General features: G+C 42.2%; 1 protein-coding gene across 2 annotated transcripts in view; it reads right to left on the bottom strand.

The window, feature by feature from the left end:
• The window catches only part of LOC134349089 (interleukin-5 receptor subunit alpha-like), a 74,584-nt gene extending 53,985 nt beyond the window's left edge, over positions 1-20,599 (bottom strand). For both annotated transcript variants that reach the window (XM_063052944.1, XM_063052945.1), the window contains exons 1-2: positions 20,350-20,599; positions 10,980-11,114 (exon numbers count right to left, since the gene is read on the bottom strand). In XM_063052944.1, coding sequence (XP_062909014.1) covers positions 10,980-11,067 — 88 coding nt within the window. In that variant the 5' untranslated portion in view covers positions 11,068-11,114; positions 20,350-20,599. The remainder of the gene's footprint in view (positions 1-10,979; positions 11,115-20,349) is intronic.
• Positions 20,600-25,542: the final 4,943 nt, after the last annotated feature.

The following is a 25,542-nucleotide window of genomic DNA, read 5'->3' as shown; positions in this document are numbered from 1 at the left end:
AGACTTTTGCACAGTACTATATTTGTCAACTTGGAGCAGAGAGCGAGTTTGTAAATCTGGTGGGTGCAAAGGATGTTGGGAGTGGAAGAGTGGAATGTCGCAGGACTGTTGTAGAACATGTGGCAGAGAAGGAGTGCCAGGGTGGGGTGGGGGTGGTGTGGGTGCAGACACACCCAGCAGTGAGACACCAGGCAAGGTAATTTGATCCCAAACAATTGGGTTATTGATCATTACAGAATGTCTCTCTGACGTTTCCCTCCTCCCCTCTTCCTTCCCCTTTTCTCAACCGTGATTCCCCTCTCCCTGCTCCCTTCCCACTCTCTGTCCACAGTAGAGAACCATATCAGAATCAGGTTTATCATCACTTACGTATGTCATGTAATTTGTGTTTTTTTGTGGAAGGAGTACAGTACAGCACACAAAAGAATACTATAGTACAGTGCACAAGTCTTAGGCACCCCAGCTATATAAATAATCTGAAGACTTTTGCACAATACTGTATAAACTTCTATCAGGTCCGCCCTGAGCCTCCTCTACTCTAGAGAAAACAACCCAGGTTTGTCCATCCTCTCCTTATAGATCATACCCTCTAATCCATGCAACATCCTGGATAAACTTTTTCTGAAGCCTCCACAGCCTTCCCGTAATGGGGGAACTAGATCTCCATGTACTGCCTAACCAAAGTTCTATAAAGGGTATCACTGGCTTACAGATTTAGACCGGCATACTGATTTATACAAGTCAGTGATTTTTAGGAATCTGGTGGTCATAGAGTCACGGAGAACTGCAGCAGAGAAACAAGTCCTCTCGGACCATCTAGTCAGTGTTGAACTATTAACTACCATCCTGCCTAGTCCTATTGACCTATACCTGAATGCGAGCCCTTTCAGCTTTGATGCAAAAATCCAAACTTCTCTTAAATGTTGGAATCCACCACTTCCACAGGCAGCTCGTTCCACATTCTCACCATCCTCTGAGTGAAGTTCACCCTCTTTCAGGTGCCTTGCCGTTCGGTGTGGGCGATCATGTCTCTCCATCCATCACGGTCCCTGACCCTCCGAATTGTCGTTGTTACCTCCCTTGTTTCTAACCATGATGTTATTCCATCTATCATTTCCATTCTCTGTCTGTCTCTGCTTCTTTTTCCTTCCAGCTTTCCTTTCTTTCTTTCTTTCTTTCTTTTTAAATCTTTTTATTGAATAAGTATACAAAAAGGTAAGCCATATAGACACTAATACACTGTTAGAATATAATAAAATTACAGAAGATATTAATACAAAAAAAAACTACAAACAACGTAATTTAAACATAACATACCAAGGTAACATAATAGTATACTAATTTTTATATATATATCAATAGAGAAAAGGAAAAAAAAAACCCCAAAAAAAACCCACCGTGCAACTAACTAAAAGCAAAGCAAAACAATGGGCTAACTTGAAACCAAACAGAGTTAAAAAACTTAAAATCACGTCCTCAATCCCGACCTCCATTAAAAACAGTAAAAAAAACAAGAAGGGTATATATTACATTAAATGAAAATATTGAATAAAAGATCTCCAGGAGGAGTCATAAAGATTGCTTCTAATTTTCTCCAAATTCAAGCATAATATCGTCTGAGAAAACCAAAAAAAGGTAGTTGGAGCATTAAGCTCTTTCCAATGTTGTAAGATACATCTTTTCGCCATTAAAGTAAGAAATGCAATCATTCTACGGGTTGAAGGGGAGAGATTACTGGAAATTTTAGGTAGTCCAAAGATAGCAGTAATAGGGTGAGGAGAGATATCTATATTCAATACCTTGGAGATAATATTAAAAATGTCTCTCCAAAAAGTTTCCAGAGTAGGGCAAGACCAAAACATATGAGTTAAAGAGGCTATCTGCCCCGGACATCTATCACAAAAAGGATTAATATGAGAATAAAAGCGCGCTAACTTATCTTTGGACATATGTGCTCTATGAACAACTTTAAATTGAATTAGGGAATGTTTAGCACAGATAGAGGAAGTATTGACTAATTGTAAAATCTGCCCCCAATCATCCACGGAAATGATAAACCCCAATTCCTGTTCCCAATCTACCCTAATCTTATCAAATGGAGCTTTCCTAAGTTTCATAATAATATTATAAATCATAGCCGATGCACCTTTCTGACATGGATTAAGGTTAATTATAGTATCTAAAATGTATGTAGGAGGAAGCATTGGAAAGGAAGAAAGTATAGTACTTAGGAAATTTCTAACTTGTAGATATCTAAAAAAATGTATTCTTGATAAGTTATATTTATTAGATAATTGTTCAAAAGACATAAGGGAACCATCTAAAAATAAATCCAAAAACCGTGAAATACCCTTAGTCTTCCAAATTTGAAAAGCACGGCTTTCCATTGTAACTAAATGTTCTAAAGTCTCTCTTCGCATGATGTGTCCCAAGAATTTTGATTGCTGTTTTCTGATGTTTTTAAGTAATGTATGCTTTGTTTTTGTTCTCTGTAGAACTTCTTCGTTGGTTATCCTGTCCATGTATGATATGCATAGCATTTCACTTGCAGCCATACATCAATATAGGAAGAATGTAGCAGCTGAGAGCTCTAAGGCGGATGTCAATTGCTATTTTCTTGTTCGTTAGGATGTTTCTCATTTCTGTAAATGCTGTTCTTGTCATTGCTATTGTTGCTTTTATGTCTGTTTTGCATTTGCCATCAGATATTACCCATGATCCAAGGTACTTGAAGTTGTGAACTTGTTTCAGGATTTCATTTCCCAATACGATCCTACAGTTTGGGATATCAGGTTTCTTTGATATTACCATTACTTCAGTTTTCTTTTTGTTTAAGGTCAGGCCAAGTCTTTCGCTCTCCGTGTTGATGGTAGATACTAGTTTCTGTAAATTTACTTCATCGTTTGTTATTAGTACTGTATCATCCACATAGTGGAGGTTGTTGATATTGTATCCTCCTATACTTATTCCAGGTAGGTCTTATATGGTTCTCATGATGTTTTCACTGTACGGGGAGAACAGGTCTGGTGATAGAACACAACCCTGTCTGACTCCTTGCTTTACTGGCTGATATTCACCAATCTCGTTGTCTATCTGTATGGCTGCACTTTGTTGCCAGTAGAGATTGCTGATTATTCTTAGATCTTTTCCGTCGATATTAATATCTTTAAGCATTTTCATGATGACTTGGTGTTTCACTGTGTCAAAGGCTTTTGTGTAGTCAGTGAAACAGAAGTCTGGGTCTTATTGCACTTCTATTGACCTTTCGATAATATTCCTGAGAATATAAGTGGCGTTTGATGTTCCCTTGCCTTCGACAAAGCCGCACCGTTCTTCACTGATCTCTGGTTTAATTTTGTTTCTTATTCTAATCATGACAATTCTAAGTAGAATTTTTTGTGAGGTGGCTCATTAAACTAATTGTTCTGTGTTGTCCACACTCTGTTGAAACTGGTTTCTTTGGCAGTGCAATGAATACTGTCTTTAAAAGATCTTCTGGTACTTTGCCATGTTGTATATTCTATTCAATAAGATTGTTAATTTTTCTACACCAAAATCTTCTAGCGCTTCATACAGTTCAACTGGAATGTTATCTGGTCCTGATGATTCCTCCTTTCGCATTTTCTTCATAGCATGTTCCACTTCTTCTTTCAGTAATGCTGGGCCCTCGTTGTTGTTGCCAATTTCAAAGTTGTCTTCTTGGTCTTTGTCGTCGTACAGGTCTTTGATGTATTCTGACCATCTTTGCATTATTTTTCCTTTTTCCATAATTGTAGAGCCGTCTTTTGCTTTTATACATCTTGTTGTTGTCCCGCTTTTCCTCCGATTTGTGACCTTTTTGATCTCGTCGTGCATACGTTTGCTGTTGTTGGTCTTCTGCAATTGTTTTATTAACTCACATTTGTCCTTAAGCCACTTTTCTTTTGCTTCCTTGCACTTGGTTGTTATCTGGGCATGCAGGGATATGTAGGCTTTTTAGTTTTCCTCACATTTTCTTCTTTGTTCCATAAGAGTCAGAATTTCTTCTGTCATCCATTTCTTTTTAGCTTTTTTCTGTTGTTTGGGAATCACCTCTTGTGCTGCTTGTGTTATGCTGTCTCTGAGGTTTCCCCACTGCTGTTCTATAATAGTGATGTTTTGTAGAGCCTCGAATTTGTTCTTCAATGTTATTTGGAATTCATTTTTGATGTCACCGTTTTTTCTCAAAAGTCCCAAATTCAGCTTTGGCTCTACTCTTGGTCTTTTAAGCTTTCTGAGTCTCAGGTACATCACGCTGATTATTGGTACGTGATCACTGCAGCAGTCTGCACCCGGATATGTTTTGCATGATTTCAGAGCAGTTCTATACCTTCTCCTTATAAGCATGTAATCAATCCGGTCTCTGGTGTTATCCCCTGGGCTCCTCCATGTCCATAGTTTTCTCTGGTGTGGCTTAAAGATGGTATTACAAATTATATAATCTTTTTCTGTGACCCATGTAGCTAGTCACTCACCTCTCTCATTTCTCTCATCTATGCCGTAATGCCCAATATTGTCCTCGTCCCTGGTCTTGCCTACCTTTGCGTTGAAGTCACCTTGAATAATGGCATTTTCTGAGCTTTTACATTGTCTTAATGCTGTTTCTAGTTCGTCATAAAATTGATTGATGCTTTCTTCACTGCTGTCTGCTGTTGGGGCATAAACTTGAACGATGTTAATGTCAAAAGGTTTTGCATGTAATTTCACAAGTAACATTCGATCTGATATTGTCCAATAGCCTTTTATTGATTTTGCATGTTAATCATCTAGCATAATTCCAACACGTTTTTCATGTATTTCTCGTCCTGAGTAAATGATGGTATATCCCCCTGAGCTTGTTTTACCAGCTCCTTTCCACTTCATTTCACACATTCCCAAACTGTTGATTTTTAATCTTTCCATTTCCTGTTTGATGTTGTCTAGTTTAGCAGGTTAGTTAAGGGTTGTTACATTCCAGGTTGCTAGTCTGATCTTCTTTGCTTTTAATCTGCCAACAGTCACTGCATAACAGTTGAGCTTCACCTGTGGTCCATGAGTTCTTTTACCAGATGAGGCTCCTTTGGTGAAGGCTCCATTCATGTCCTTGAGCTGAGACTGTAGTTGATTTGAGTTCATGATTGTACAAGGGAGGAATACTGAAGTGGTCTCCCGTTGCCTTCTTCAGCTGTAGTGTCCATACTGGACGGGTAACCCTGACCATTGATCAGCAGATTCATCTGCCCATCGTTTTTAGTTTTACAACCATAAATTCCAATTGTAGAATTTGCTTGTAAAACCATCCACCACCAGCAGACCATGGCTTCACGTGACCCTGACTCGGAGGTTAAACAGGTACCACACCTTGCCCAAGGGTGTCCTGTAGGCTATCGGACGGAAGGAGCGCCTAACACCTTCATATTCCCTTAAACATGTCACCTTTCACCCTTAATCCATGACCTCTAGTTCCAGTCTCACTCAACCTCTGTGGGAAAAGTCTGCTTGCGTTTACCCTATGTATACCACTCATAATTTATGTGAGTAAGTTCCAAGCTGTTTATCTTTCCCTATAACTCAGGTCCTCAAATTCTGGCCCATCCTTCTAAATTTTCTCTAAGCTCTTTCAACCTTATTAATGCCTTCCCTGTAGATAGGTAACCGAAACAACACACAATATGAGACAATGTTCACTCTGCAATAAATTACAGCATCAGTCTGCGTACTACATGTTATAGCGTACCCGCTGCTGTCTGTAAGGTGTTTACGTTTACTTCCTGTGACCGTGTGGCATTTCTGCTGGGTGCACGGACTTCCTCTGACAGTCCAAAGATGTGCAGTACCAATTGGGAAGATTAATTTGTATTTGTAAATTGTCCCGTGATTAAGCTGGGGTTATATTGGGGGTAGCTGGGTGGCACAGCTCGAAGGGCTGGAAAGGCGTACTCTGCACTGTATCTCAATAAACAAGACAAATAAGTCAATAAATATTATTATAATTTATGGTATATTATAATTTATGTGTGGCACTGTATTGCTGCCACAAAACCATAAATTTCACAACATAGCCCTACGTCAGTGATAATAAACCTGATTCTGGTATTTGTGTAGATCCTTACACAAGTTGATGGAATCTTTATGCGGTTTATATATCTGGGTTACTTCATTTCCTGTATGAAAGCAAAGGTAGTGCAAAGAAAACTGAATCACAGCTGAATGACATAATGCTGAAAAACATGTTTTAGAATGTGTCATTTGTAGAGTACTAAAAACAACATGTGAAGCTACAGGCCAAATTTATTCCTATTAGGTGCCTTCCCTCGAGTCAGAGGCACGTCTCGAGTCGCTCATACGAACATAACAGTGTTATTCAAAGCATTTCACTAGATGTTTCGAGTCGTCTATGTTGTTTTCTCCGTGTTTTCATTAGCATTAGAGTAGAGCTGCTTCACCAATGCTCCACCACGTGAGCAGTAGTTTCTCACGTCCTCTTACAGAGAATGAGTGATATTGTCCTAGCTTTTTCCCCACAATCTAGCACCAGGAAGCAGATAAATGCATGTCTTATTAGTCAGTTTGCAGATGAGACAGAAATTGGTGGAGCTGTGGAAGGGGAGGAAAGTTGTCAAGGGAGTCAGCAGGGTCCCCTCCCACCTTCTAGCTATCCTCCTTTCCCCTCCACCCACCTTTTGATTCAGGCTCCTTCCCCCTTCCTTACCAGTCCTGATGAAGGGTCTCGGTCCAAAACATCAACTGCTTATTCCTTTCTATAGGTGCTGCCTGTCCTGCTGAGTTCCTCCAGCATTTTGTGTGTGTTGCTCAGGATATGGAACAGTTTGAAATTTGGACGGAGAAGTGGCAGATGGAGTCTAATCCAGACAAATGTGAAGTAGGAGGGCAAATGCAACAGGAAAATATACAGTTACTAGCAGGGCCCTATGGATACACAGAGGAATCTATGGGTGCAAATCTAGAGCCCTTTGAAAGTTATATATGAATTGTGATGGTATTGGGCTCCCTTGTCCGCAAAGCCCAACATTCATGGTGGTGTAGGGGTTGACATGCTGCTGTTGCAGCTCAGGACATCAGTTTAATCCCAGCACCCTCTGTAAGGTGTTTCTGCATTCTCTCTGTGATCATGTGTTTCCTCCAGTTGCTCCGATGTCCACCCACAGTCCAAAGATGTACCGGTTAGTCGACTAATTCATTGCAAATTGTCCTGCGATTGGGCAATGGTGAAATATTTGGGTTGCTGGGCAGAATGGCTTGTTGGGCCTGTTTTACACAAACAAACCGAAAAGAAGACTTTAAGCCCTATCCGATATAGATATCTATGGATACTCTCACTTGGTTGCAGGAGGGGCAGGACTGGGAGCTCATTGTTATGGGTTTAAGTTGTTTTAGATGTGATAGAGCAGGAGCAAGTTTAGGGGAAGGGGTGACATTACTAGTCAGGGAAAATGTCACGGCAGTGCTCAGTCAGGACAGACTCGAGAGCTTGTCTAGTGAGGCTTTATGGATAGAACTGAATATGACCACATTAATGGGATAATATTATAGGTCACCCAATGGTCCCTGGGATTTGGAGGAGCAAATTTACAGAGAGATTGCAGACTGTTGCAAGAAACATAAGGTTGTTGTAGTAGGTGATTTTAACTTTCCACATATTGACTGTAACTCCCATACTATAAAAGGGCTGGATGGGAAAGAGTTAGAACATAGAACATAGAATAGTACAGCACATTACAGGCCCATTGGCCCACAATGTTGTGCTGACCCTCAAACCCTGCCTCCCATATAACCCCCCCCACCTTAAATTCCTCCATATACCTGTCTAGTAGTCTCTTAAATTTCACTAGTGTATCTGCCTCCACCACTGACTCAGGCAGTGCATTCCACGCGCCAACTACTCTCTGAGTGAAAAACCTTCTTCTAATATCCCCCTTGAACTTCCCACCCCTTACCTTAAAGCCATGTCCTCTTATATTGAGCAGTGGTGCCCTGGGGAAGAGGCGCTGGCTATCCACTCTATCTATTCCTCTTATTATCTTGTACACCTCTATCAAGTCCACATGCCTTAGTCTCCCAACTCCACGTGGACATTCGTTTTTCATCTAGTTGTGTTTTTTCTTGTCAATGCTGCTTATACAATGCTATATTCAAGTCAAGAGAAGTCATTTTTATTGTCATTTCAACCATAACTGCTGGTACAATACACAGTAAAAACGAGACAACGTTTTTCAGGACCATGTTGCTACATGAAACAATACAAAAACTACGCTGAACTGCATAAAACAACACAAAAACTATACTGGACTACAGACCTACCCAGGACTGCATAAAGTGCACAAAACAGTGCCAGCATTACAATAAATAGTAAACAAGATAATATGCACAGCAGAGGGCAGTAGGTTGGTGTCAGCCAATAAAAAGCAGGCAGATGGAGCCAGGAGGATGCAGATGGAGTTGGCTACTCTAGGGAGATAAGCAGAAGCAAAGGCTACCATTTCTGAAATCTAATTGGGTGATCAGGTGGAAGGCGGTAAGAAGGTGAGGTGGCACGGTAGTGTACTGGTTAGCACAATGCTTTACAGTGGCAGTGACCTCAATGCAATTCCAGCCGCTGCCTGTAACGAGTTTGTACGTTCTCCCCGTGACCACGCTAGTTTTCTCCGGGTGCTCCGGTTTCCTCCCACAGTCCAAAGGCATACTGGTTGGTAGATTAGCTGGTCATTGTAAATTGTCCCGTGATTAGGCTAAGTTTAATCTGGGACTCCGCTGGGCGACACAGTCTGAAGGGCCGAAAGGGCTTACTCCACACTACGTCATTAAAAATTATTAAAATAAAAAAAAAATGAACGTTTAGGAACTGAGGGTAGTGAATGCTTGGATTTCATTATCACAGAAAGCTGTAGAGGCAAAGTCGGTGAATATACATAGTTAAGAGGATAAATGTCTAGATACCAAAGGCATCAGGAGTGGAGAAGGAGAAATATGGTATTGAGCAATGATCATATCGAATGGCAAAATAGTCTCCAAGGATTGAAGGGCCCATTCCTGTACCTGTATTTCTTACATTGTAGGGTGGCAAGGTAGTAGAAACATAGAAACATAGAAAATAGGTGCAGGAGTAGGCCATTCGTCCCTTCGAGCCTGCACCGCCATTTATTATGATCATGGCTGATCATCCAACTCAGAACCCCGCCCCAGCCTTCCCTCCATACCCCCTGACCCCCGTAGCCACAAGGGCCATATCTAACTCCCTCTTAAACATAGCCAATGAACTGGCCTTAACAGTTTGCTGTGGCAGAGAATTCCACAGATTCACCACTCTCTGTGAAGAAGTTTTTCCTAATCTCGGTCCTAAAAGGCTTCCCCTCTTTCCTCAAACTGTGACCCCTCGTTCTGGACCTCCCCAACATCGGGAACAATCTTCCTGCATCTAGCCTGTCCAATCCCTTTAGGATCTTATACGTTTCAATCAGATCCCCCCTCAATCTTCTAAATTCCAACGAGTACAAGCCCAGTTCATCCAGTCTTTCTTCATATGAAAGTCCTGCCATCCCAGGAATCAATCTGGTGAACCTTCTTTGTACTCCCTCTATGGCAAAGATGTCTTTCCTCAGATTAGGGGACCAAAACTGCACGCAATAACCACAGTGTAGTGGTTAGTGCAATGCTTTATAATGCCAGCAGTAAGAGCAGGTTTCAATTCCCACCAATGTCTGGAAGGATTCTGCACTGTATAGGTTTCCTCTGGGTGTTCTGGTTTCCTGCCACATTTCAAAGACATTCAGGCTAGGGCTCAAACACGAGGAAATCTGCAGATGCTGGAATTTCAAGCGACAAACATAAAAGTTGCTGGTGAACGCAGCAGGCCAGGCAGCATCTCTAGGAAGAGGTGCAATAGACGTTTCAGGCCGAGACCCTTCATCAAGACTAACTGAAGGAAGAGCTAGTAAGAGATTTGAAAGTGGGAGGGGGAGGGGGAGATCCGAAATGATAGGAGAAGACAGGAGGGGGAGGGATGGAGCCAAGAGCTGGACAGGTGATAGGCAAAAGGGATATGAGAGGATCATGGGACTGGAGGCCTGGGGAGAAAGAAAAGAGGGAGGGGGAAGCCCAGAGGATGAGTAAGGGGTATAGTGAGAGGGACAGAGGGAGAAAAAGGAGAGAGAGAGAAAAAGAATGTGTATATAAATAAATAAATAATGGATGGGTACGAGGGGGAGGTGGGCATTAGCGGAAGTTAGAGAAGTCAATGTTCATGCCATCAGGTTGGAGGCTACCCAGACGGAATATAAGGTGTTGTTCCTCCAATCTGAGTGTGGCTTCATCTTGACAGTAGAGGAGGCCCTGGATAGGCTAGGGCTAGTAGGTTACAGGCATGCTGTGTTTGTACCGGAAATATGGCCACACTACAGGCTGCCCCACAGTATTTTCTCAGACTTCGTTGGTTGTTAACTCAACTGATGCATTTCACTCTATGTTTCAACGTGTATATGACAAAATAAAGCTAAGCTAATTATTTCTATGTTGATTCAGTCATTATCCTTTTAAACTTAATATATAAAATTAAAATAAAACAATTCTAGTAAATGATAGAATACTTATTAAGTATGTTAAAGGAAGAATTCTTTCTCTTAATTCTGTTTGCAGAGCAGAACAACCCTGTAAGATTTAACTTCAAACATAGAGACTTCATCGTTACAAATGGTAACAGTTATTTTGTGGGTGACAAGATAATTTTGCTGCATCATTCATGCAAAGCATTTACTTCAGCTTTGCAAACTGCAATGGCTTATACATTTCACTTTTATTATACAGGGAATGGTGCATTTTGGAAATCACTGTTTTTCTGCACAAACCTTTCACAGGATTAACTACTTATGAAAAGGAATATTGATGCCATCTTTCAGAAGGGGGACAGAGTGGATTACAGATATTAACTCTGGATCATCTGACATTTATGAGCTGCAATCACTCACCCACTTCTTCTACTGAGGCAGAAGGAGACCCGTTCATGGTGATCATCCAAATCATGACCAATTGAAGGGAAGGGAAGATGAGAGACATGGTGATTGAGTCTTCAAATTCATGTAGAACGATGGCGCCACCACAAACTAAGGAGAATAAATATATAAAATAGAACACCTTGTCATTTTTTTTCTTGCTTTAACCTTTGAAGGTTTGCCATCTAGCTTTACTCTTTTTGGTCTTTAATGGGTGTGACTTTTGCATCTAACGATGGCTTTAACATATGGTTGGAAGCTCATCCTAAGACCAAGTATTCTTGATATTATATTTGTAATATACAATCTAACGCTTATACATTTGTCTATCTTATCTTTACAATTCTCCCAAACATAGAACATAGAATAGTACAGCACATTATAGGCCCTTGGGCCCACAATGTTGTGCTGACCCTCAAACCCTGCCTCCCATACAACCCCCTACCTTAAATTCCTCCATATACCTGTCTAGTAGTCTCTTAAACTTCACGAGTATATCTGCCTCCACCACTGACTCAGGCAGAGCATTCCACACACCAACCACTCTCTGAGTAAAAAACCTTCCTCTAATATCCCCCTTGAACTTCCCATCCTTTACCTTAAAGCCATGTCCTCTTGTATTGAGCAGTGGTGCCCTGGGGGAGAGGCACTGGCTATCCACTCTATCTATTCCTCTTATTATCTTGTATACCTCTATCATGTCTCCTCTCATCCTCCTTCTCTCCAAAGAGTAAAGCCCTAGCTCCCTTCATCTCTGATCATAATGCATACTCTCTAAACCAGGCAGCATCCTGGTAAATCTCCTCCGTACCTTTGCTAATGCTTCCACGTCCTTCCTATAGTGAGGCGACCAGAACTGGACACAGTACTCCAAGTGTGGCCTAACCAGAGTTTTATAGAGCTGCATCATTACATCGCGACTCTTAAACTCTTAAACGTAAGGGTCATAGGGAGAGTTTGAACAGTCTAGAACTTTATTCCTCAGAGCATAGAAGACCGAGAGATGATCTCATAACAGATGCAAAAAAAACCAAGAGGGTCACGTACAAAGTCTTTTTTCCAAGGTTGGAGAATAAAGAACTATAGAGCATAGATTTTGCAAGAGAGGAGAGAGACTTGAGGGGCAACTTCTTCCACACAGAGTTTGGCATGTATATGGAGTGAGCTACCAGATGTAGTCAATGGGGCAGGCACAGTAGCAACACTTAAAACACATTTGGACAGGCACATGGATTGGAATTGTTTAAAGGAGTATGGTTCAAATGTGAGCAAATGGGATCTCCCAGTTTACAGTAGCACTGGTGAAGCCGAGCAGCTACTTATCGGCAGTAAGCAAAACAAAGACGACAAAGAAATACTTTATTAATAACAGTTTTCTGGTAAAATTAATTGTAAATGATCACTGTAAACAATGGAGAAGTAGCAGAGGTGTGAAAGAGTCGAGGGTTGAAGTGAGCAGGTATGAGGCGAAGTGGAGGTGAGTGAAGATGAGACAGATTTGCGGCGAGCAGAGAAAAGGAAGAGTCGAGGCCCAGAGCGTATTGAAGTGTCAGGGCCCGAGTCCTAATACGAGGATCAGCCCAATGTTTAGATGATTCAAATGTTGGGCCAGTTTGAAATGGCTGAGTGTTGGGACCAGAGGCCAGGGCTGGCCTGGTTCTGCTTGCTGCTCCGTGACATTTACTCGGCTCTGTGCTGAACAGAGGCCGAGGCTGTGGCCTACTCTGGCTGGTTCAGGCTTCACGTCCGTGGACTCACGTTCATTCTAAGTGCTAGTTGCTTATTTTTATTGTTTACATGATTTGCTTTTTTTCTCTGCACATTGGGTGTTTGATGGTCTTCTTTCTTTTAATGCGTTATTTTGGGTTTCTTTGTTTCGTGGATGCCTGAAAGGAGATGAATCTTAAGATGGTATAATGTATACATATTTTGATAATAAAGATACTTTGAACTCTGATTTGGCACGAACAAATTGAGCTGAAGGGCTTGTTTCCTTGTCGGATGATTCTGACTCTGATTGCAATTGCTGTGTGCTGATATGAATACACACAAGACAAACGATGGTAGTGAAATTACTGTTAGCTGCGATATCTTAATTCCATATGGAGCCATGCTCCAAGTTCATCTGTCTTATCAAAATAGCATACACAAAATGCTGGAGTAACTTGGTAGTTCGGGCAGCATCATTGGAAAGCCTCTATAAAGTCGATGTTTCAGGCCAAGTCCCTTCATCAGGATTAGAAAGGAAGGAAGAAGCCAGGATTAAAAGGCGAGTGGGAGGGGAAGTTGTACAAGCTAGGAGGTGATAGGTGAAGTCATGTGAGGGGGAAGGAAGGCGGGCAGGGGAGGGGAGGTAAAGTGAGAAGCTGGGAGGTGATAGGTGGAGAAGGGCTGAAGAAGGAATCCAATAGGGGACGAGAGTGGACCATGGGTGGCAGGGAAGCTGAGGGGAGCCAGAATAGGGAATGGAAGAAGGAAAAAGGGAAGGGAGGAAATATAACTGGAAGTTAAAGAAATCGAACTTCATGTTGTCAGGTGGGAGGCTACCTAGACAGAATATGAGGAGTGGCTCCTTCGTACTGAGAGTGGTCTTATCTTGGTAGTAGAGTAGCCATAGGCTGACATACAAAAATACACCTTGCTCTGAAATGGTTGCAACTCAGATCATTAGTCTCACTATGCTCAGCCTTACAGCTTTCATCTTTGCTTATAGGCAAAGATGGAAGCTTTTCCCACTGCTATTCCGCTTGTGTCCGGCCACTGTGGTTCCCATCCCACCACAGTTCTAGCTTAAACCCCTCTGAGCTGTCCCAGTAATCATTCCTGTAAGCTTTGGGTCCCCCTCCAGCTCAGGTGCAAACTGTGTCATTTGTACAGCTCTTCCTGGAGACAGCCCAATGATCCAAGTATCTGTGGCCCTTCCTCACACCCCCCATGTTAAACTGCAACATCATCTTATTTCTCGCCCACTAGCATGTGGCGCGGGTAGCAATCCTGAGATCACTGCCCTGGAAATTCTGTCTTTCAGCTTAGCACCTAACTTACTTTTCAGGACCTCATCATCCTTTCTGCCTATGCTATTGGTCCAATGAACTCAAACTGCACACCATCCCCCTTAGCATGGATTAGAATGCCATAGAATTGATCCAAAAAACCATCATGGAGGCACCACACCATCCGAGAGTCTCATTCTCATCCGCAGAGTGTGCTATCTAATCCTCTAACCAATGAATCCCCTATCAGTGTCTCTCACCCCTTCATGCCCATTTCTTTCTGACCCAGTGCTAGCGAGCTGGCCACATTAACTTTCATAAGATCGTAAAACATAGGAGCAGAATTAGGCCATTCAGCCCATCTAGTTTGCTCTACCATTTGATTATGACTGATTATTGTCCCTCTGAACCCCATTATCCTGCCTTCCTCAACGCTACCTGCTCCTCCACCTTTCTATGTATTGGCTACAAAGCTATTGATTCCATCACCCTGACCATTAATGTACGATATGGAAGAAGTGGATCCATCACTGACCCTTGCCAAATGCCACTAGTCACCGGCAGCCTACCTTTCAATCCCACTCTTTGCCTCTTGCTAGTCAGCAATATTCTGTCCATGCTAGCATCTTTCCGATAAAACCATAAGCTGCTAACTTGTTTAGCAACCTCATGTGCAGCAACGTCAAAAGTGTTGTGCCTTTAATAGTTCAGTAAAAATGTAAATATGTTGTTTTATTGAGCATTCTTTGTTGCTTATATAATGCATTATAGGTGATATGTAAAAGTATGTTAATGACATACATCATTATATCACCATATCATACATGTGTACCTCACTAAAAGTAAAAGCGAAACGAAGGCATGAATCTCACAGCTCCAAGCTTCTCTTTCAATTAGTTTTATCTTTTGGAGTTATAAGACATAACAGTGGTGATGAGTAACTTTTAAAATGAACAAGAGATGACTACCTACCCGTTGAAGCACAGCATGACGTTCAAGTTTAAAAAAAAGAAGCACAGCACTTCCTCTTCAGAAGGGAAAGAGAGAACTAGTTGAGTTTAAAATAGAAGGCAGAAAATGGACAAATTCATGGGTTCATAAACAGTGAGTACCCGGTAATAAAATACTTGAATATAAAAAAGCAGAAATGGCTGGTTGCATCAGAAAAATAGATGTGTTCGATTATGCAAGAGGATACTGAAGATTGTGTACTGAATGAATTGAACAGTGTTTTAAAGCAAATGAAATAGCAATTAAAAAGTGAGTGCTACTTTTGCTGAGTTTGAAGTTTAAAGCTCTAAGTACATTTATTATCAAAGTTTGTATACATATATTCTACAACCTTGAGATTCATCTCCTTACAGGCAACTACAAAACAAGGAAACCCAAAAGATCCCATACAAAATGAAAACAATCGAACACTCAATGTGCAGAGAGAGAAATTGGGTGTTTGATGGTCTTCTTTAAACTTGGTGGAAGAGCATACAGTTTGTTTAAAAGTTTGACTGCTCCAATCAAGCCAGTTGAAATGAGCTTTGATGATATTGTGAAAATAATGCAAAAACATTTAGAACCAAAGCCATTATTGATTGCAGAATGTTTTAGGTTTCATAAGTGGACTCAAAAGAATGGAGAGTCCATTTCAGCCTACATGGCTGAATTGAAAAGATCATCTGGGTATTGTCAGTTTAGTGATTGGCTTAATGAATTACTGAGAGATTGTTTAATTTGTGGAATCTTACAAGAAAGCATTCAAAAATGGCTCCTAACTGAAGCACAACTCATATTTAAAAGAACAGTTAAAATAGCTTTACCAATGGAAACAGCAGACAGAGATGCAAGTGAGTTACAATCAGGAATGAAAGAATATGCGAAAAAATTATGTCTAAAAAGAAACCAGCCTGGTTGAACAGATGGTGTCAATTTTGTGTCAGGAGCTCACAAACACCAGACCAATGTGGGCTTAAAGGTGAAACTTGCAGAAATGCAACAAAGTAGGACGCATAGGGTGAACATGTCAGGCAGACAAAAGTAAATGGACTGCACAAGGAAGATGAAAAAGATAAAAACTCAAGTTGCAGTTTCAAAAAGTACACTAATCTGAGGGCTGTTGATGAAAAAGTGATGGGGGACTGGGTACCCTTGAGATTTACAATGTGAAATCTAACCAGAGACAAGCAATATGGCTTACACCAGAAATGAATGACAAATTAACTAAAATGAAATTGGACACTGACTCAGCTGTTTCAGTCATTCCACAAAATGAGTTTGAACGGCATTTCAAAGATACTGAACTGGAGCGTACAGATATCCAAATAAGTAATTATACTGGAGAAAATATAATTCCTGTGGGAATGACATTTGTAAAAGTGTAATACAACAAACAACAAGCCACTTTGGGCTTGTATGTGGAAAAAACAGGAGAGGCAGCATTGTGGGAGTGTGAGTGGCTGAGAGTTGGTTGGAGATCCATCGACGTGGAATTAAGAAAGGTACTGGATAATGCCACAGCAGTGTTCAAAGATTGCATTGGGAAACTTAAACATATCAAGGGTAAAGTAGCGTTAAATAAAAATTCCACACCCATGTTTTACAAAGCCCATCTGGTTCCTTATAGCAGCCATGATAAAGTAGCCAGTGACCTAGATCGCATGGAGGCTGAAGGAATTCTTTCCAAGTTTGAATAAAACCCATGTACAATGTCAGTGGACTCAGTAGCCAAGAAGAATGGATCTGTCAGGATCTGTAGGAATTTTAAAGTTAGTGGGGAAGTAGATCAATACCCTCTGGCCAGTATAGAGTATAAATTTACAAAACTTTCTGGAGGGAAAAACATTAGCAGAGCGGACTTTGCTGAGGCCCACCTACAGATGGACATGAAAGAAGAGTCCAAAGTGCTTCTCAATATTCATAAAGGGCTTTATCATTATAACAGGCTTATTTTTGAAGTAGCTTCTGCACCTGCACTCTGGCAGATAGCTATGAACCAGGAGCTGCAAGGGTGCCCAGGCACTTAGTGTTACCCGGATAGCATGTTTGTTACTGAAAATGATGACAAAGAAAATCTTCAAAATCTCAAGACATTGTTAAAAAGATTAGAAGATTTTAGGATCAAAGAACAGAGCAACAATTGTGAATTCTTTAAACCAAGCGTCACTTAACTGTGGTCATTCTATTGATGTACAGGGGTTACACAAGTGTGCAGAGAAAGTTCAAGAAGTAGTGGATGCCACAAAGCCAAAGCATATGCCATGATTCCGCTAGGCCCCACCTCCCCCTCGTACCCCAGCTGTTACTCATTTTTATGCACACATTCTTTCTCTCACTCTCCTTTTCCTCCCTCTGTCCCTCTGAATATACCTCTTGCCCATCCTCTGGGTCACCCCCCCCGCCCTGTCTTTCTTCCCGGACCTCCTGTCCCATGATCCTCTCGTATCCCCTTTTGCCTATCACCTGTCCAGCTCTCGGCTCTATCCCTCCCCCTCCTGTCTTCTCCTATCATTTTGCATCTCCCCCTCCCCCTCCAGCTTTCAAATCCCTTACTCACTCTTCCTTCAGTTAGTCCTGACGAAGGGTCTCGGCCTGAAACGTCGACTGCGCCTCTTCCTATAGATGCTGCCTGGCCTGCTGCGTTCACCAGCAACTTTGATGTGTGTTGCCACGATTGTGGTTCTTTTTAGGATTTATCAATTACTATAACAGGTTCCTGTCAAATCTGGCTACTGTGCTCCACCCCTTGAACTCATTACTATAGATCAGAAAGAAATGACAATGGACAAAACAGTGTGAGGTAGCTTTCCAAAGGGTAAAAGAAATGGTAACGTTAGACAATGCACTCACACATTATGATCCAGATCAACCATTTGAAATTTGCCTGTGATGCCTCACCTTATGGTACAGGTGCAGGTATGTCACATATTAAGAGTGATGGAAGTGAATGCCTCATAGTCTTGACATTATGTTCCCTTACGGCTGTAGAGAAAAATTCTGCACAAACTTACAGAGAGGTCTTGAGTCTGGTTTGGGGTGTAAAACATTTCAACCAGTACTCATATGGGAGAGATTTTACCTTCATTACTACTCATCAGCCACTAGTGTTCGTTTTAAATCCCCCGAAAGGCGTTTCAGTAACAGCAGTCACACAAATGCAGAGACGGGCTGTGCTTCTTGGAGAACTTAATTACAAGATCGAATTCAAGACGAATCTTGGAAATGCTGATGGATTGTCTTGTTTACCTTTGGAAAATATAATAGCTGGGCAATTTACAAAAGAGGACACCCCTCTTGACGACATTGGAGTCGCAAAACATAACAAAAGGCTTTCTAAAAATCCAAGTAAACAACATCCCCCGACTCTCCTTCATCTATCAAGCCCTCCCGTTTTTATCACATGCAGGCCTAATGTGGCTCATTGGTTATTGTGTTTTACTATTACGAATGTCATTCCCACAGGAGTTATCTTTTGACCTGGTACTTTGGTCCAATTCCTGTCGGCGCGTCTTTATCATTGAGCTGACGGTCCCATGGGAGGATGCTGTGGATGAGGCTTACGAATGGAAAAGGCTGTGATATGCCAACCTTGTGGTTGAAGCAGAGGAGCGAGGCTGGAATGTAAAAGAGCACCCAGTTGAGGTGGGGTGCAGAGACTTTGTAGCCAGTTCCACTGCAAGGCTGTTGAGGGAAGTAGGAGTCAGAGGGCAGGCCCATAGGAAGGCAATCAAAGCACTTGTTAATGCTGCCAAAATGAGCAGTCACTGGCTGTGGCTGAAAAGAAAGGATGCTGTCTGGGCTGCCAAGTGACCATCTAGAGACTAACCATGTGACACACACCCAGGTCTGATCAGCCTGTGGTGGGCCTACCTCTGCTGAGGGTGTCTTGTGATAAAAGGCCAAAACACCCAGTGATGTCGAGGTACACAACTGAAGATGTGACGTAATGGTAGTAAAATCATCTGGTGGTCGTCTTTAAGAACTACTTCCACTCAAGTCAAGTGCAGTGCAGAAACTTTAGGGATTGTAACATCCAGTCCTATTACTCAAACTGCAGTATAAGTTCTTAGCTGGATATTGGGCCAGCAGGAAAACTGGAAATCAAGGAGAAAATGATATTGATGACAGAGAACAATAATCAACTGGAGGGAAGGTGATGGGAGAGGAGTTAAAATTAAATTAAATTAATGCTTAAGCAAGGGAGTGAAATAAATGCATTGAGTCCAATAGCATTGACTAACAATCTAAAGAAGTTAACAGGGAGATATAAGTATGGCAAAGATTCTACGTGATTGAGAGCAGAGTTGGTTGTTTGAAAAAATTCGGAGCTGAGGGACAAAGCAACAAAGGTACTAAACACTGGCAAATGAGCAGCTGTAGAAAAGAGTGTTGGGGAAAAATTGTATTAAGTGGCTATTCAGGGCATGAAGGGATACGGGGAGAAGGCAGGAGATGGAGACTGAGAGGAAAAATGGCAGAGCAGACTCCATGGGCCAAAATAGCCTAATTCTGCTCCTGTCTTATTGCTTTAAATATAATATATAGTGCAAAATACATGCTTTTTTCATAGAGTTTGATACGTCTAAATCCATAGGATTTAGATACCTGACTAGCGCTCCACTTCAAAAGGTGGCAGTACTGCACCTTAAAGCTGTTTGCCAACTGAGGAGGAGAAGGAGAAGGAGGAAGAGAAGGAGGAGGAGAAGAAGAAGAATTTATTGCAGAATCCTGGTGTTTCAAGAATGGGACTGTACCAATTCCTATGTGTGAACTCTTGTTTGAGTTTCAATGGGGACCTGTCGTTCCTCTGCACCTGGGTTCAGTTGTTGCCAGTGCTCACTGTGACACACAATGATACCAGTCTGAATTTCTCTTTTGGAAAAATCCTATAAATTCAAGTATCAGCAGTAATATCACACATAACAAAGGGATCAGTATAAAAACTGGGTGTTCAGAACAATATATAAAAAGACGATATTGTTATTTTTCCGATGCCGATATCAAAACGAGAAATGCTATTGAAATATTTATGTCCATGACAAAATACAGAAGATGCTGGACACCACAGCATCCATGGAATCAAATGGTCAAACTATTCAAGTGAATCGTCCGGTTCGTTTAGTTCCTCCACTCTATCGTGCGTTGCTCCAGATTCCGGTCCCTGCAGGTCTTTGCGTCCGTTTTATAAGGGAAATGGTGATATTCGTTAATTCTTACGGTAGAATTATTAACAAGAGGGATACAACTCGCAGAACAGGAAGACTGAATGACAGACTTCCACGAGACGAAATGATAAAGTTATCCAAAGCAGGAGTAACTACTCGCCTTCATTAGGCTCGTTATCAGAGCTGTGAGTTACTTACATTTTAAAGCAGATAGCGATTGACTGATGGGTCTTCGATCCGTACAATACGTCGTGGATTTGAGAGAAAATCAGCTTTTTCCAGCGACAGAACCCGGGGGAAGCCGGTTTGATACTAGGGCAGAAATGGGACGACCCTAACGCCAGAGGCTATGCCGATAAGGTAAACAAAACTGCGCTACTTCCAAAGGGAACTCTCTGACACGGCGAGCTGGGTAGTGGTGAGCGTTTGGAACTCGGAACACGACGAGTCAAATCTGCAGGTAAAAAAAGAGGCGGGACCTGAAATTCTAAGAAACAGTCACCCCAGTGACACACCACATAACCACCCAGTGCAAGGTAAATAACGAGTATCAGCAGGTAAAAAAATGTTTCAACGGGAGAGTTAGACCCGTACACCCGCTGGCGCCGCTAAACATTGTAATTTGTAAGACTCATATCGCCAAGAAGCCTGCGTATCAGACTGAGGTGTACTTAGTTGTAAAATTTGAGACTGCAGAATGGTTCCTGGGATCACACACCCGCAAAACTATTTGATGGACGTCTTCCAACTCTCACCTCCCAGCTTCTCACCTCATTCGCCATCCACCCCCCCCCACCCCCACATTCCAACCACCTTTCCGCTCACGTAGATTCATCTATCACCTGCCAGCTAGTATTCCTGACCTTTCCCCACCTTCTTATCTGACTCTTTCCCCCTTCTTCCCAGCCCCAGGAAGGGACTTGCCCTGAAAGGTTGACTGAATTCTGCGGGAAGCGCAGAATCAAATATCGCTGTGATGATTGTACGTTCTAGTATCAATTATTTGGCGATAATAAAGTATAAAGTATATTTCTCTCCATAGATACTGCCTGACCTATTGAAGTTCCTCTGGAGCAGTTAGTGTCCATTCCTATAGATTTCCAGCATCTGCAGAATTTCTTGCGTTTATGCTGTTCCATTGAATAGGGAGTTCAAATGTTGTGAGTGTCTGAGGAGACCAGTCTTTTATATAATGATTTAAAACAAATGTTTGGGATGTTCAGAAGGTCAGACAGAGAGGACCGGAGTTAATATTTCAAATCTTCAGTCAGAACGAGGAAATGTTGCAAACCTAATGCATTGATGTTGGGCAACAGAGTTCAGGAGACACAGAAAGTCATCCACAAGAACAACTTGCTCAGCTTGTCCCTTCAGGTATTGTAACCAGCCCCAATCCCAGAATGGATAGAGGACAGAAAGATGCCATTGTGTATGCTGGCTCTCTGCCAGAGCAGAATTCATTACACACTCTCCAGCATCCTCTTTCTCTGCAAGCTTGCAAACTTTCCTTTACTGTGTTGAAGGCCCCAGTGAAAACTATTCTCCCTACATCTGCAGGCAATGCGTTCCAGCTTCCAACCATACGTTCCACAAATAAATCTTTTTTCTTAAAGAAACACAGAAAAAATGCAGGAGGAACTCAGCAGGTCAAGCAGCATCAATGGAGAGAAATAAACAGTAGACATTCTGGGCTGAGTCTTCATCAGCTCTGGTCTTCAGTGCTTCATCAGTCAGGATTGACAAAGAGTGTCAGCCCAAAACTGTCTATTCTTCTTCAAAGATACTGCCTGACTTGCCGAACTCCTCCAGCATTTTGTGAATGTTTACCATCTGCAGAATCTCTTGTGTTTATGGTATTTTTCTTAAATCTTTTCTATTTTAGTGTGTAAGTGTGACTCCCAGTACTTGATCTGTGCACCAATGGGAACAGCCTGGTCTTTCCACAGAACTCATCACTTTGTACCTTTCTTCTTTGTCTCTGATGCACTCCATAAGTGATGGGCACACATCCCCAGCTTTCTCCGTTCTTGCACCCCCTAGAAAAATATGGATTTTGTTCAAAAACATTCTGACTGGTTGCATCACATGCAGGTATGAAAGTTCCGATGCATAGGATCGCAAGAATCAGAATCAGAATCAGATCCATTATAAGACCATAAGATAAAGGAGCAGAAGTCGGCCATTCGGCCCATCGAGTCTGCTCTGCCATTTAATCATGAGCTGATCCATTCTCCCATTTAGACCCACTCCCCCGTCTTCTCACCATAACCTTTGATGCCCTGGCTACTCAGATACCTATCAATCTCTGCCTTAAGTACACCCAATGACTTGACCTCCACTGCCGCCCGTGGCAACAAATTCCACAGTTTCACCACCCTCTGGCTAAAAAAATTTCTTCACATCTCTGTTCTGAATGGGCGCCCTTCAGTCCTTAAGTCATGTTCTCTCGTACTAGACTCCCCCACCATGGGAAACAACTTTGCCACATCCACTCTGTCCATGCCCTTCAACATTCAAAATGTTTCTATGAGGTCCCCCCTCAGTCTTCTAAACTCCAAGGAGTACAGTCCAAGAGCGGTCAAATGTTCCTCATACGTTAACCCTCTCATTCCCAGAATCATTCTAGTGAATCTTTTCTGAACCCTCTCCAACGTCAGCACATCCTTTCTTACATAAGAAGCCCAAAACTGCCCACAGTACTCCAAGTGAGGTCTCACCAGTGCCTTATAGAGCCTCAACATCACATCCCTGCTCCTATACTCTATTCCTCTAGAAATGAATGACAACATTGTATTCGCCTTCTTCACCACCAACTCAACCTGGAGGTTAACCTTAAGGGTATCCTACACAAGGACTCCCAAGTCCCGTTGCATCTCAGAACTTTGAATTCTTTCCCCATTTAAATAATACTCTGCCTGTTTATTTCTTCTACCAAAGTGCATAACCATACACTTTCTAAATTGTATTTCATTTGCCAGTTCTTTGCCCATTCTCCCAATCTATCCAAGCCTCTGCAGACTCTCTGTTTCCTCAGCACTGCTGGCCCCTCCATCTACCTTTGTATCATCAGCAAACTTAGCCACAAAACCATCTATTCCATAATCCAAATCGTTGATGTACAACGTAAAAAGAAGCAACCCCAACACGGACCCCTGTGGAAAACCACTGGTAACCTGCAGCCAACCAGAATGGGATCCCTTTATTCCCACTCTCTGTTTCCTGCCAATCAGGCAACGCTCTATCCACGTATGTAACTTTCCTGTAATTCCATGGGCTCTTATCTTGTTAAGCAGCCTCATGTGTGGCACCTTGTCAAATGCCTTCTGAAAATCCAAATACACAACATCCACTGCATCTCCCTTATCTAGCCTACTTGTAATTTCCTCAAAAAATTGTAATAGGTTTGTCAGGCATGATTTTCCTTTAAGGAAACTATGCTGAGTTCTGCCTATCTTGTCATATGCCTCCAGGTACTCTGTAACCTCATCCTTGACAATCGACTCCAATAACTTCCTAGCCACCGATGTCAAGCGAACAGGTCTATAATTTCCTTTTTGCTTCCTTGCCCCCTTCTTAAATAGCAGAGTGACGTTTGCAATCTTACAGTCCTCTGGAACCATGCCAGAATCTATTGACTTTTGAAAGATCATCGCTAATGCCTCCGCAATCTCCACAGTTATTTCCTTCAGAACACAAGGGTGCATTCCATCTCTCCTGCCTATTATCATTGAGATATGCACTGAAATGTGTTGATCGATGGCTGCAATACAGTGTAATACATTAAAAAAATTATATAAATTACAATGAGAATATATTAATCTATAAATAGTGCAAAAGGAGAGTGAAATTGTGAGGTGGTACTCACGGGTTCATGGACCATTCAGAAATCTGATGTCGCAGAGGAAGAACCCACTCCTAAAATGTTGAGCGTCCTGATTAAGGCCTCAACTTGAAATGTTAGCTGACATATCGATCCATGGCCTCCTCCTGTGCCACCCTCAGGGACGAGGAAGAAGACCTTATATTCCATCTGGGTAGCCTCCAACCTGATGGCATGAACATATATTTCTCCTTCAGATAAAAAGCCCCACCTTCCTCTATTCCCCATTCTGATCTTCTACTTCTTCTCACCTGCCTATCACTACCCCCTGGGTCTGCTCCTCCTTCCCTTCTTCTAAAGTCCACTCTCCTCTCTTATCAGTTTCCTTCTTCTCCAGCCCTTGACCTTTCCCACCCACCTAGCTTCACCTTCCCTTCCCCCCACCTTTAATAATCATTCACCAAACCCCTGGCTGTCTATTAGTTACAGTACTGTGCAAAAGTCTTTGGCACATATATATATATATATATATATATATATATATATATAGCTAGGGTGACTAAGACTTTTGCACAGTACTGTATTCGCCAACATGGAGTGGAGACCAAGTCTGGAAGAGCAAAGGATCTTGGGAATGGAAAGGGTGGAGTGCCATGGGATGTGTATAGAACAGGTGGCAGAAAAGGAGTTACAGGGGCAGGGAGAGTGGCGCGGGTGCAGACACACCCAGCCCTGTGGCACCAGGCCAGGTCATTTGATTCCAAGCAGCTGGTTCATGGATCATTACAGAATGTCTCACTGGTGTTTCCCGCTCCCTCCCCTCTCGTTTCCCCTTTGCCCAACCATGATTCCTCTGTCCCTGCCCGCTTCCCACTCTCAGTCCAGAGTAGAGAACGATATCAGAATCAGGTTTATCATCACTCACATACGTCATGAAATTTGTTTTTATTTTTGGTGGCAGCAGTACAAGTGCAATACATAAAGTTACTACAGTGTTGTGCAGAAATCTTGGGCACGCTTCCTATATATATGTGCCTAAGGCAAAAAAACTTGTCTCAGAATTCCGGCTGATATTTCGATGACAGACTCTGCCATCTTCATCAGGTACGATGCCTAGGAACATTTAGCCCAGTGGTATGCATACCCTCATCGTCCATCCTTCCTTATTGGTTAGTCCTCGACCAATCAGGTTTCTGCTGTCCCATTTTGCTTACAATTGATTTCCAGTTCTTAGAGTGAGACCCTCATCTTTGTTGAAATTCTTCTCTAATTTTATTTCAATGGCTTCATTCACCAGACGGTCCCAAAGATAATCTGGGACTCAGGACAGCTGGCACTTACAGAAGGTGTAGCAGCATACGGTATATCGGCCAGATGGGCTGCACAGTGGTAACCCACATCAAGGAGCATAGGAGGTGGATCCGTTTGGGTTACCCGGAGAAACTGGCGGTAGCAGAACATTGCATTCACAATGGCCATAGGATAGGCTTCAATGCCACAAAACTACTGTGCCGTGCCAATGGCTTTGGGGCCACTTGCTGAAGGAAGTCACGGCTAATATGACAACTTAC

Source organism: Mobula hypostoma, chromosome 7 (assembly GCF_963921235.1).
Source record: "Mobula hypostoma chromosome 7, sMobHyp1.1, whole genome shotgun sequence".
Classification (NCBI taxonomy): Eukaryota; Metazoa; Chordata; class Chondrichthyes; order Myliobatiformes; family Myliobatidae; genus Mobula; species Mobula hypostoma.
The sequence above is the reverse complement of the archived record's forward strand: the minus strand, read 5'-3'. Positions and strand labels throughout refer to the sequence as shown.